The sequence below is a fragment of the Dermacentor andersoni genome, chromosome 9, assembly GCF_023375885.2.
Source record: "Dermacentor andersoni chromosome 9, qqDerAnde1_hic_scaffold, whole genome shotgun sequence".
In the NCBI taxonomy this organism is placed as follows: Eukaryota; Metazoa; Arthropoda; class Arachnida; order Ixodida; family Ixodidae; genus Dermacentor; species Dermacentor andersoni.
The window spans coordinates 81,745,566-81,759,125 of NC_092822.1; the positions used below are offsets into that span (position 1 = coordinate 81,745,566).

A 13,560-nucleotide genomic window follows, 5' to 3' on the forward strand; every position below is an offset into this window, starting at 1 on the left:
TTCCGTCGAACTCGCGATTGCCTACCCATTTTTGTTTTTAGAAGACCATAATGGTTGGTTATATGACGTAATCATCGGGAAATCGAAATCACCAAGATAACGCGAGCATCGCAATCACTTGAAGTAGCAACCGACCTTAAAGCGTTATGAATCTTACGAATAAAGAAATAACACTAAGAATCCCGTGGCCGGTAGCAGACCCCAATTGGAGGACAAGTGTGCTTTCAAACATATATAATAAATTTTGGAGGACACTTATGCTTCGCCTTTAATAACAGAACGCGATAGTATTAAAAGATCCGACTGCTTCTCTCGCTGTCGGGCAACTGCAGCTTATGAAAGAGTGATGTTTGTCGTAAAACGCTGGGGGCGAAAGTAATGCGCGAAGGCTAGCTTTCTGGTAGAAACGCAGCCTCTTGCGAGGGCTGCACACGCGCGGGGGCGAGAGCCATTCGGATGGTGTTGCGAGAAACCGAGTTGTGCGAGCCATCCTATGAATGCTAGAAACGCAAGGTGGTTGGGTCTAAATTTTCGCGAAGCAGAAATGTGTACTCTCTCCAAGGTATAATCCGACGCTATCATGTCTGCAGGTTGTGTATAAGTCGTACTTTACAATTTTTCTAACGTTTTGGTTTCAGAGGTTCAATTAGCTCAGTACACTTCGGCGCTACGCGGAGTTCCTGCGTAGTGCGAATTTGTTTTACCCTCGCAAGAGGCTGAGCACTGGCGTGGGACATCGAACGAGGACACCGGAATTTCTGTGACACGGGACCATTAACGCTTTCGCGTTAATATTTCCAGTGATACCTGTATACTAACAAGATTTACTGAAGGCATGCTAAGAGAAGCGATAAGAACGACGTCGACGCACCGGTTAGTGCGATAGGCAGAAGGCCACCAAAGCCCTTCTGAAATTCTTTAAGGCTACTGGACTGTGCGAAAGCTTGTGACAGCGGACATCTCAGCGTCTGCCTCTTCGAATGACCGACTCGTTAGTATTCTACAGCGCAGCTCTAAGGCGCCCGTTCTGGGAAACCTGTTGATTTCTTTTGCCATTTCATGCTTTTTCCTGTAAGTGATTTTGCTCGCCTTGTGGGTTTCTGCAGAACTGACCTGCCGCAACATAATGTTCTGCAAGGTCACATAAGGAGCACCTTTTCTCCATATGCGCCTATTTCACTGACCTTTACGAGGCTCCTCCAAAAAGCTCATTTCTGCTCCAAGACGGACAATTTCTGCTCCAAACCTTCTCCAAAGCGCCGAATTTTCTGCTTGCAGAACTCGCTAAAAACTTCCTAGGCTGCTTTCATCCCCGAGTGCGTCTTGGGTCAATAGGGGCCCCACCAGCTTGTCGGACGTCGCCATCTCCTGCCACCACGATTGGCACCATGCTGCGCGTCAACTAAGGTTGCGTCGTTCACTACTACGGTGGTCAACTACGGTTGCGTCGGTCAAACTCAGACAGTCGCAGCTGTCACTCCAGCTTACTGCGTCTAGTTGTAGATGGGCAGTCAACCTACCATGCAGCAAAAGGTACCACAAGCACATGCGCAGGGCATAGTATGACGTGGTGATCACTAAGTACTCCGGATTTCTTTTTAATTAACCTGTGGAATGTAGGATACTTCCATTTCTTGAGCTGGGTTATACGAATAAGTAGACATTACATGCATGAGAAATCAAAACAGTCAATTAAAAATGACTAACCGCCTATACAACTTTATCGCACACATTGCAAACTACGAATGGCAGCTAGTGAGTTTGCACCAACTATCCGCTTGAATGTCCAGGATGAGACCAGTGTTGACATATTTCCGAAACTGAGACTTCTTTATGGCGAGTTCGATGGCGCATATCTCAAAATTAGTGTCATTCTGGAAATTCATTGGAAGTGGATAAACCTTGCAAACTAACTGGATATAAGTCTTAAAATGTAGTACGCATGATGAATAATTGGGAAGGTAACTGGTGAACATTCTTAGATTAATATGTATTTCGACTTCTCGCAGAAGTACTGACCCTCTGAATTTTCCAGCTCAAAGACTAGAATTACGTTATCTGCAACAGTTTCTTTCTTTGAAATTCCGTAAAACAAACATGATCAGCTCGTAAGTGGAAAAAAGACTGATGCACTCGTATTACGAAACAAAGAGTACGTACAACTCGTGCTCAGCCATACAACACAAAGGAATGATCAAACCACAATGACTTCTTGCACTTAACATTTATTAGAGAGCCAAATACCAATAACATGTCTAAAGAATGCTCGCGTTTAGACATGAAGAACATAAAAATGGGGTGGAAACCCATGCTGAAGCGCTATTGCATTTGGACCAATAATATACATACTGCTACAACTACCATGAATCGGGAAAGTGTACGGATCGTAAAGACTCCGCAAGACATCCATAAAGGCCACACATGGACGCATAAAATGAGCGCTGATACACCAGTGAGGCATATTTAAAGTAAAATAAACATTGCACGCGCGCAACGACGGTGAAATACGGCCAACCCGTTTTCACGCATAAGTTAGTAAGCCAGTGTGATTGGAGAGCACGCGTTAAAGCCACGAAATAGTAATCGCGGTCCCAAACAAACTTTACAGGTGTTAAGAAATGCCGAAAAACGTGGCGATAAAAATGTTATGGTAAATTAACTTTGTTTCCAAGACGATAACACACAAACGCGCTGTTTAGAATGGTGCATTGGGGATGAGGTGATGCTGCGCGAAGAGAAAGTTTGGTTTCGTAGCTGACGCACTGAAGCACTAGCGGGCCTCAAAATGCAATGTGAAGATTGATTGTAGCAAACGCTTGAACCTGATGTGCCCGAATGCAAGGAAGCGTATAATTTGTTCACCCAAATGGGCTAACGTAGTAAACACTAAACGTAGTAAACGTAGCCTTTTTGAGTGCTTTACAAGTCCACCACGTCAGTCAGACTGAGATAACTGCAGATGAGTGCAAGAAGGTCTACGGTAAGTTTGTCCAGCGTGGCTCGCCTCCTGCGGTCCTGTTTGCAGGTTATTTTGTCCCTGACGATGCCGGTCAGCCTGAAGTAGCTGGCAGCAAGCCGTTCGCGGGCCTCGTCAATCTTCTGGGCCGCCTCTTCCTCGCTGGTGGACAAGTTGAGAGCCAGCACCATCTTTAAGGACTGGGAGTATTGCAGAGTTTCGAAGGCCAGCGCATGGCTCTTTTCATCGGAGCCATTGATGAAGCGGATGGCCTCGTGGACGTACAGCTGCGTTAAGAACGTGCAGTTACCGAGCGAGATCAGCCACTTAGCGCGCGACAAAGCGTACAGAGGAGCTAGGAATTGGCTTCTAGGTAATTCGTCCGCTCTGCAAGTCCACCCAGCGTCGATGGCTATGATTTCTAATAACGTGAGCCTTCTAAATCATGCGGGCCGACGAATCGCCACCGAATCGTAAGCCAATCCCTACTCTGTCATTAACTACTGATGCGTATCTGCGTAACCTCGTAAGGTAACCCATGGCTTTGTCGATCCCGACTTCGTGTCCGACTCAATACAATTATTGTACGTTTGGTATCTGGCGTTTCTCGCGAAGCAGACCGTCAACAGAAGAAATGTATAATCATCGCACGTGACATCAGCCAATTAAACACAGAACTGCTTAACTTGCCATTATATCATCGCACCTCTTAAGAAGCTGATTTGCATCAAATGCTGGGCACCCTTGCTTTAATCGAAGGTGTCAATTTCAATAGCGCCGCGAGGGTCCACCCGTGACTGGCCCGTTCGGCTAGGGTTGCTCCGAGCCCACTCCAGAAACATTGTGCCCGCTTCACCCTAGGCGACAGCGAGTTAATGGAGCCATGCTTAACAGTTGCACCCTTTGGGTGTATACTTACCCCACAATAATAGTCATCTATTTTGGCAGCATTTCCTTTCTTTAACGCGTTGAGCCCGGCACTTCCACGCCATGAAAGGCATGCGCGTTATCAGCATGACCGCATTCTCGACAGAAAATTAACGAGCGCAGCGTTTTCAAGAAAGGAAACGCAAGCAAGACAGATGACGATTATTGTCCTGAGGCAAAAGTACACCACGGAGGTGTAAGTATCTTTAGAGCGAGACGCATATTCCCAGCGCCCCTGCGTATGGCTCTTGAAGCAACTGGGGCTATCACCGCATGTGCCCATGCATGTATGGATATAAAGAGGTTTGTATGCATAGACAAGACGATAGGATGCACGTCTTCAGACGAGTAATGTTCACTGCAGAACACAAAATGATTGTCTACCGAATCGAGCACGCTTTCAGGCGACCGGCCGGAGTAGAATTTGTATTGCAGTGAAATATTGTACATTTTCACTTCTCTTTTCTGTTGCGGTTCCTGGGCCTTGTGTGTATAATACATAAACCAATAAATTGTCCCGTGACGTGCAATAGACGCAAAGGATGAACCAAATTCGTTAAATTTCACATAATGTTGCAGGGGTCAATGCAAAAATGTCTAAGTCGCTTGAGGTTCCCCTTTAAGAGTGGAACGCGATAGCACTCAAAGATGCCCGACTGCTTCTCACGTTTCCTGGCAAATGCAGCTTATATAACGCTAATGTTCACAGGCAAATGTTGGTGGCGAACGCTGTGCACGAAGGTGAGCTTTCTGGTAGAAGCACGGCCTCTTGCGTGCGGCGTGATGCGGCGGATTCGAGCGCTATCTGGAGATGTTGCAAGTAACCGGGCGCGCAAATCTCTGACACCGTGGCAGGTCTATGTACGGTATAAACACCAGAAAAGAGGTTTCTCTTCGTGTTCCCGCGTAACAGAATTGTTTTCTCGCATATTCATATTACAATTCAACACTATCACGTCTGTAGGTCATGCGTAAGTCGTACTTCACGATATTTCAAGTATTTTACTTGGAGAAACCTAATTAGTTCAATAACTTCTTTGTGCTACATGCAGGGTCTGCTTGGTTGGGTATGGTGGTTGGGTTTGTATGGGTGGGTCTGCATGGTTCGGAATAATTTTTTGCTGAAACGACGGTTGACGCTGGACCCTTAACGCTATAGCGTTAAAATATCTCAGTGGATGCATCTATGAACGCTTAGAATAACATTCAACGCTTTGCATAGAAATCGGAAAGGCTCACAGACGCTGCCACCATGCGCCGGTCTATGTCTGTGACACGCTGCACATTCAATAATTAGATAAGGACCGCAGGCATAAAATCTAGGCTCGTAATCATTATGTGTGCGATCGATTTGTAGTCGCAGAATAATAAAAAAAGCAAAAGTAAAAAAAAATGCGGAGACCCTGTGAACTCAGAGTAATGGTTCAGGGTAATATAAAAGTTGTTTCTGCAGGTGTGTGTGAGAGAGATAGAGTAGACGTAGACACGCCCACGCGCGATGACGTATTTTTCGTTTTTTTTTAGGCTCGTTTTAGTTTTGACAGCAACACATACACAGCTAACTGAGAAGAGGCTTCAAACAAATTGAGGCGAAATTCAGGTTTGTAAGCAAGTGGTGCTTTTGCACCAAAAAAAGCGCTACTGGCATCGCCCCGCAAGTGTGGTTCCTACACGTACAGGGAGTGACATTCTAAGATGGTGAAGCCTAAAATGGCGGACCTATTTGCAGCTCTGGCTACCTAAAAGGTACCTATACATTAGCTCTGGCGCATGTAGGAAATAGCCTTGAGTAAATGAGCGTAGTCATTAGTGAGTCGAGTCGAGCATAGATGAAAGGCCTCCAAGACTACCATCGCGTCTCGTCAGTGTCCATGCAGTTTCCATAAAAACCACAGCGTGCTTAGAGCACAGTGAACTGAAGGTACAATGTGGTCCAGTAGTAATATGCACTTCTAGGCGCAAGTGCAGAGCTTAGTTATGCGTGCACCGCACATGTGTATAGAACGTTGCAAGCGCCACCAACCATAAGTCTTCTACGGCGAAGCACTATATTTGTAGACTTCTTAGACTTAGCATGTGCTTGAAATTGAACGTTTGTCAAGCCGCTACTGATCGTAAGGATTGCCGAAAAGTGGTTTTGAAGAGCATTGCTGCAGTTGATGGGCAGTGCTGATGTGCTCTTGAAATCCACGAAGAGCGAGTCGGTGCACAAAAAAAATGGAGAATGCAACCTTGCGGTAAAAGAATTTACAGTCGCGAACGAAAGTTGTGAGACCAGTGCAGTAGCGAAGAATTTTAATTCTTCTAGAACAGCTCCACAACCTTGAATTACGCCAATAAATTACGCTAGTTAGGGCGTGTACGCAGGCCATACACCTATACTTATGTGTGTGTCTATGTCAAGAAAATTGGACAGGGACACCTGACCTCTAGTGCAATGAGACCGATATTCAGTCTAAAGCTTTGTCCTACAGAGCGTGGCTTAGGAATAACGTTAATAGTATAAAAATGAAACAAGAGTAGTTTCTTACTGTAAGGTCGTTTGTCTTAGCCTACAATTTGCTTCTAAAAGTTGCTTTGTTGAGCTCCTTAACTTATTCAGGGTGGGCTCCGATGTGGAGTTCTATCATCAGTGGAGTCCTGTCAACTTTGTCCTTTCTTTCCCACACTGCTGACCGACGTTCAGGTGTCATGCAAGCGGAGTAGCAATGGCGATGTCGGCTGGCTTTGCTCTGTCAATGTACCTTCTAATATGGCTTTCTGACTCGCTTTTTATTGGGAATCTTTTCGGAGGGCAGTAACAAAAGTATGAAGGTGGGGTTAGAACCATATGCACCAAGTGGAAATTACGCGGGCTTCAAATTAGTGTTCCTGCCGCTGTAGACGCTGAAGAAAATCAACAAACGTTAGTCTGTATAAAAAACAAAGGCTAGCTGGGCGAGGTGGTTAGCTTGAAATGCATGTCGAGAGCCAAATTCGCCTGCTGTTTTACGCCTGCCTAGTTCTATCACAGTTGATTGTATTCCATCTGAACATTACCTTGATGAACATTCGGTGAAACCACCTCCCTAATAACCTTCCATGCGCTCACGTGGAGCAATAGCATCCTAACGTTTCAGATGGCTACGAACTGGATAATAATCGCACGCGTCACATACACACGAACCTTATGGAATGATACACTGGTAAATACGATAAGCAGTTAAGGTGAGAATTATTTTCTGAAACGAGACCATTGTGAAAAAACTTATTCTTCAGGTCAGCGTGGCATCTTCGCAGGTAATTCCGTAAAGCATATTGGAGAGTGTACGGTAAGGGCGACACTTCTGGAAATATGTGCGAACAAACACGACATGTGCACAAAGAACTCACCATGTTACGCCGCAGAGCATCCTTGATGACGAAGTCGCTGGCATGGTTGTCCCTGATCATTTGCACAGCGACGCCGATGAGGAAACGGTTGCGCAGAATGGCCTCCTTCAGCTCGCGGCAGACTGCCCGCATTTCGTTAAAGCAGTCCTTTCCTTCAAGGATGATAATCGTGAGCATGTTGATCACCCGGTTTTCCTCGACCATTCGGCCCAGTGCTTTGATGGCCCTTTTCCTGAAGACAAAGTTGGTCATTTCAAGGATACGGATGGTTCGATTGTTTTCCAGTGACCGAAGGAGGTTCACCGCGTGGACTTCGGGTAGCCTGATGCACAGCTTCAGATCTCTGCATTGGTGAAACAGCCAGTGCTTTATCGCGAAAGAAATGGTTAGGTCGAGCATTGAACTTTCGATGGCTGCCTCTCGTAGAGGATCAAGCAATGCGCTGCATCATATAAGCCTAATTATGCAGCAATACGGATTCAAATGTACTAGACCTACAAAAAATTGACAGGCAACCTTTACATCGAAAATTTTCGAAACAAGGAACAGATTTTGCAGTTGCAGCCACTGACTGCCTGTATCGTGGCTAAGAGGTGTAAGTGTGCGCAAAAAGAATTTCGCTATCGTAAATTTGAAATTTGGGCTGTAGGAGTAGAAATTTTTGACTATCTCCGGCTACAAAGATAGCCATTCTGATGACAATCAATACTTCTCGCATCTACAAACCAAAGTTCACTTCTTGTAACGTCGCGCTACTGTCGGGTAGACGACATTTTGCCGTTTCATTTGTGCCTTTTTGATTTCCTACATCTTCAACAGACCAAGAAAAAAATTTTTCGACAACACATTTGAACCGGCGGGCATCAGTATACTGTAAAGTTTATTTTTGGTCCTTTATACTTCCTGTAACATCTGCGCTCTAATGTGTGCGTAGTGTAATGTATGCGAATGCAGTGTATAATTTAATTTTATTAGTGTCGTAGAATCACTGAAATAACTGTTCGTACCGTCTTGGAAACTGCAATATTTTCGAGTAATTGACCATGTTATAATGATAAAATGGCCGCCTGCCAGTGTTAGCAGCCCCTTGAATCGCTAGGCATCATGGAAATAGCCGTACTGATCGCAAATCATGAGCGTTTGTGTTCAATATGTCAGTGGCCCAAGTTTGGCAGTTGAAAGAATAGAACGACTCGAACACAGAAGAATCATGCTGTACTCCACCCTCCCCCCGCCTCCCGCCCCCGTATTCCTAATTGAAAAGCTTTAGTGCTGTTGTGTGCTTAGCTCAATGGAAGCAGTGCAGTCGCGATTAATTTGGAAGGTTGTTGCAGCTATCGGCTGAACTACGTTGCGGCGAAGGTGTGTAGGGTGGATTACCTGAGGTGACTAGTGGAGGCGATGGCTGCGGCGAGCTTGTGAAGCACAGGTTCGAGCGTCAGGGTGGAGCACTCAATTGTGGCGGATTGGATGCTGCGACTGGACGCTACAGCATCCAGGAGAGGCGTGGCGTCCGCGAGGCTCCGGTCATCTAGATCCATGTAGGCGGAAGTGATCTTGGCCAGGTCCACAGCCTCCGCAAAGTCGGGTCCGCGGGGGTTCACCCAGTTGATACTCAGGCGAGCAGAGACTTTCAGCTCCCGGATGACGTTGCAGAAGACAGTCATATGGGGCGCGGGTACTACTGCTCTCATAGAAAATGCCAGTAATTCCAGACTCTCGTTGATCTGCGGGAGCATTTAGAAATGAGGATAGTGTGTCGTACTGATCTGAGCAGCATGAAGAAATACCTAATATGCTTTGAAGCAGCGAGCACTCGTATTCCGCGAGCCTGAATCTGACCCGTTCTTGTGTAACAAGTAGCGTTCTCGCTGAACAGGCAGACTTAGTCAACGATATTACAGTAAACTCGCGAAAGCGTGGTACAAATGGGATGGACGGAAAAGCAGGTTTCTTAGCCTCTACCTGTAGTAACACGGTTTAGTAAGTTTAGCATAATCTAACAACTCGTACAGTTCAAACAGTGCTAATACATTAGTGCAGGTTACGTGTTTGTAGCAAGTAAGGCCCCTTGCTGGCATTCTGTACATTCTGCGTCGTCCGAGTGGGCATAGCTTTAATGGTGTATTACAGGGCCTAATAAGCAAACCAACTGTAGCTAGGAAGTCGTGATATACGTAGCTGCTACAAACGTTTCAAGTCACGTGATGTAAATGGGCCGTTTGCTTACTCAATTCGTTCATGGATAACGACTGTTCTCAGACAATGCATTGTTCATGACACAACATTAGTAAGATGAAATATGATTGTATAAAAGGGTCTAGCGCACTGAATCTATATCACAATATATCTCGCGCGCGTAGGTTGGCTGGTCAGGTAAACAAAATTCCAAGCCCCAACTTTCGGCTTAACTGTTGACACTGCGAGGGATGGGAAAAACGACGCACTCCAAATTTGAATTTATAGTAAGCTGTAGTATTGAATACCGCATTTCAGTGACTGCAATCGCCGCGAACATGTGTTAGCCTACTTTACATTGTAACCGTCTTATAAGTAATGGAATATCGCGAATTCATGCTCACGTATCTTCAGTGCTTGTAGTAACATGTGGAATCCCGAGCATGGCTGTTAGTAAACGAACGAATAATTGAAATGCCTGAGGACTCCGGCTGTTCACAAATAATTAACTTACCCAATTTAAAGAAATGCATTTTGCCAACGAAAAATATATTTATAGTGGACAGAGTTTCTTCTCGACCATTCTAATTATGTATCTGCAGAAACCTTGCCCTAAGGAAATTTGGACAAGTATAACTGACTATAGTACCGACAAAAGTGCACAGGAAAGCTTGCCTATGCATTCCCTTAAGAAAAAAAAAACGAAGTGACATTGATAGTGCTGAATGTAAAATAAGGAAACGTGGCAGCAAAAGAAAGGAAGGAAACATGCATGTCGCAACAACACTTGGCAGAAACGTTTCGAACAAGATTTGGAAACTACGGCACTTGAAAAAGCAATGGTACTGAAAGATGGCTCGAAAAACTGAATAAGAAATATATAGCGGTAATTTAGCACAACGCACTGTACCCGGCGACAAATTCGTCAAGGCACGGTCAAAGCTGCGAAGCGAAAGTGCGCTTGTCTTTTTTTTTTTTACTGCGGATGTTCATGTAGTCGGCGGATGTAAACATGTTTAGTCTAGGTAGCGTAAAACATAGCACCCCAATTTTCGTTTCTCTAAGTTCGAATTATTTTTGTAACAAAAATACTTTCTTCGATAAGGAACCCCGTTTCTTGCTGCACGTTTTCTGCCTTCATGATGTACGCGCGTAGTTTTCCTGCTCTTGTAAGCAAAAGATGACGTCGCTGGGCTGCAGCAAGCAAGAGCGACTTTTCGTGAGCTGATTTGGATTAGTTTGTCAGAAGCAAATTAAGACAGCAGTGCGTTGCGGAACATTTCGCTGGCTGCATACAATTACGGAGGAATGTGCTGTGCGGCGAGCAACACACGCCGAAAGCACAAGCGCGTCGGTGGTCGTGATGAACAGGCAACCTTGAAGCCGGCAACCTGAACGTTTTCCGCGAGTCCGCCAGCTATGCAAGCGCCGCTGCGATTATCAACAGTACGGTATGTGACCACCGATATGATAAACTGCAGGGATACAGGGCTGGTATTCTCGGTTACTCAGTGTCGCAGATGTAGTCATCACTACAGCAAGATCTCGCGGGTAGCAGCGGGCCCGTCAGCGTATACAGACAGGAGTGCCCCTGGCGCCTTGCGATGACAGCGTTTAAGTTCGCGGATGCAACCACGATTCGCAATGTTTCGCTCTTAGCAATAGCAATGTATTTTCGCGGCCACGCAGGAACGATATCATTGAAACGTGAATGTTCCTACGCGGTGGTAGTTTGCTAAGCGGTCGACAGTCTATTCTACTCTGTCGTAACAACGTGCCAGGGAAGCTGCTGCCCGTAGGTGAAGGAGGACAACCTAGAACAAAGACCTTTGTAGGCAATGAAAGTTATGAAATATCTCATTTCCTTTCCGTAGGACTGCTAAATGCGCAGTTTCTGTGCAATCCATTGTTTTGCGAGAAATAACAAACCTTGTGTCAATAAGTACAACTTGCGCGATACAAATTACTGTGTAGGTTGCCATAGACATAACTGCAATGCACTCTGCACGTTTACAAGTGTAGTTCAATAGCGCAAGGCTAAGCGTGGAAACCTTGTAGTAATGAGTCTACGAGAAGAGCATGAGTTCCAGCTATTTGTGTCTCCAGCGCCATTTTTAGCTTAGATCACTATGTTTGCTTTTGAAAACAAGGTGTAAATCTCGGATTTCCTTAGCACAATTTCAGCCACAGCAATTGTGCACCAAGCACACTCGCATGAAAACACACAAAAGCGCTAAAGTGCTGTAGGCCCTGGCAAAACCAAATCCGCCTTAAAAGCATTGGTACTACTTGGCGTAGTAACACTACCACGCAAGATTGGCCTACGTAGCTTTGGCTGTGCTGCCGTAAAAAAAAAATACTTTTTTTATGGCGCAAGTGGCACAAAAAGTTGCCGCCGAGTATAAATGCTGCATGCAGCTTTCCCAACCATAAACCTGAACTCAAAAAAATCAACAAAATATAATTCAATACTACTTCCGAAAGAACAAGCACAAGTGTATTCTCTATATCAAGGTCAAGCTCGAAACAAGTTCGGGAAGTGAAAGCAGCATGTTAGTGTAATAAAAAGAATTGGCGAATCACAAATTCAAATAACCTGCGTCCGAAATTGGGATTTACATAAGCAGTGTTAACATAACCTTGAATATGCGTTTTCCCTCACCCTTCTACTTGCTTTCGGAAACTTTACTGCCATCGGTCCGGGGTAACTACTACACATCGAGATTCCATTGTAATATTAAAAAACGAATTATGCCGTGAATAGGTAAATCCGTGTGTCAGGCAAATCCGGAACTATGGCTTACCTCCAGGACCCGGACCAGGGTTCGGTGCCCAACGAGGCCGATTTCGTTGTGCTGAATGTCGAGCTTGCGCAGGCGGGTGTCAGTGCGCAGTTTCACTGCCGCAGCCGACGTGAACGTCTCTCGCAGTGCGCAATTGGACAGCGTGAGATTGAGGAGGACACCTGTGCAGGGTAGTCGACACGATATGACATCTCCGCCAATAGGTGGTCGAAATTTCAACCCTAGCAATGAGTTCTGCTCGGCACGCCGGAAGCGAATATCGAAGGCCATGCTTTTGTGCATTACAAACTGGAGAAGAGATTGCTGGAGCCAATAACACGTCATATTTGCCATGTTGCCATCGTGCTTACTGGCGCTCTGTACAGTGGCGAACCCTTGCAGTGATCGTTGTACCTCCTCCCAAGTGCACTCAATGCTCTCTCCATCGCTTCGTCTTTACCATCCTCTTTTTTCTTACCCCCAGTGTAGGGTAGCCAAACCGGCTTTCACTCATTGCTTTCGGATCCCAGCATATTGCGGTAGGTTGATAGGTCACTATTTGCTCTCGTGTCTGGCCTCCAATGAAACCAAATGAATGAGCGATGGTGGCGTCAAGTCTTGGCCCTTCAACTCAACTTCATGCCTTACATGAAAAACGTTAAGCTCTCTGGGGTTTAACTTTCCCCAAATACTAATCATACTTAGGCTAGATCAGAGAAGATAAAAAACGTAAAACGGACGTATCGAGTGCCACGGGCTCAGTAATTAGTCATCCTGCGTTACTTGAACGCTGCACACCAGGCATTTCTAGGTGATGAACGAACCGTGCGCTATCAGTGTACATAGCATTCTTGACAGGGAAATGCCGGAAGCAGAGTTTCCAAGAAAACGCTAGCCACACAGACGAGTATCGTTTGGGGAAAACATACGTCCGATAAGGTTGAAGCTTTTTTTTTCCTTAGAGTCACAATTAGGCGTAGCTCACAAGCCATATCATGTGCCACAGTCAACTAGCTTTTTTTAGACGTTTGACGCATGCGTCATATGCCAGTTTCTCGCATTTGACTCGTGACAGCTGGCGCTTTGCGACGTCATGACTGCATCGCCCTCGTGACCTGGCCACATTTATTAGTCCCGTCTTCGTAGCAGGTAACACTACGTAGGAGTTGTGCGACATTGCAACACCTTCACGATTAGCCTCGATCGAACAAGTGTTACCCTTTCTCCGCCGCAGTAAAAATGCGATATTGTCTTTGACCTAGTCCACGTCACAGAGGCGCACATGACTGTACTCTACTTCAGCGCAGATGACCTCACAATCTATTTCTCTCGCTTATGCTCTTG

At 45.6% G+C, this 13,560-nt stretch overlaps 1 protein-coding gene across 1 annotated transcript in view; it reads right to left on the reverse strand.

Annotated features, from left to right (window-relative positions):
• Window positions 1-2,205: 2,205 nt before the first annotated feature.
• Window positions 2,206-13,560, reverse strand: part of LOC126527838 (uncharacterized) — a 36,887-nt gene continuing 25,532 nt past the window's right edge. The window contains exons 8-11 of the mRNA XM_055069260.2: window positions 12,238-12,398; window positions 8,636-8,982; window positions 7,256-7,598; window positions 2,206-3,243 (exon numbers count right to left, since the gene is read on the reverse strand). Coding sequence (XP_054925235.1) covers window positions 2,920-3,243; window positions 7,256-7,598; window positions 8,636-8,982; window positions 12,238-12,398 — 1,175 coding nt within the window. The 3' untranslated portion in view covers window positions 2,206-2,919. The remainder of the gene's footprint in view (window positions 3,244-7,255; window positions 7,599-8,635; window positions 8,983-12,237; window positions 12,399-13,560) is intronic.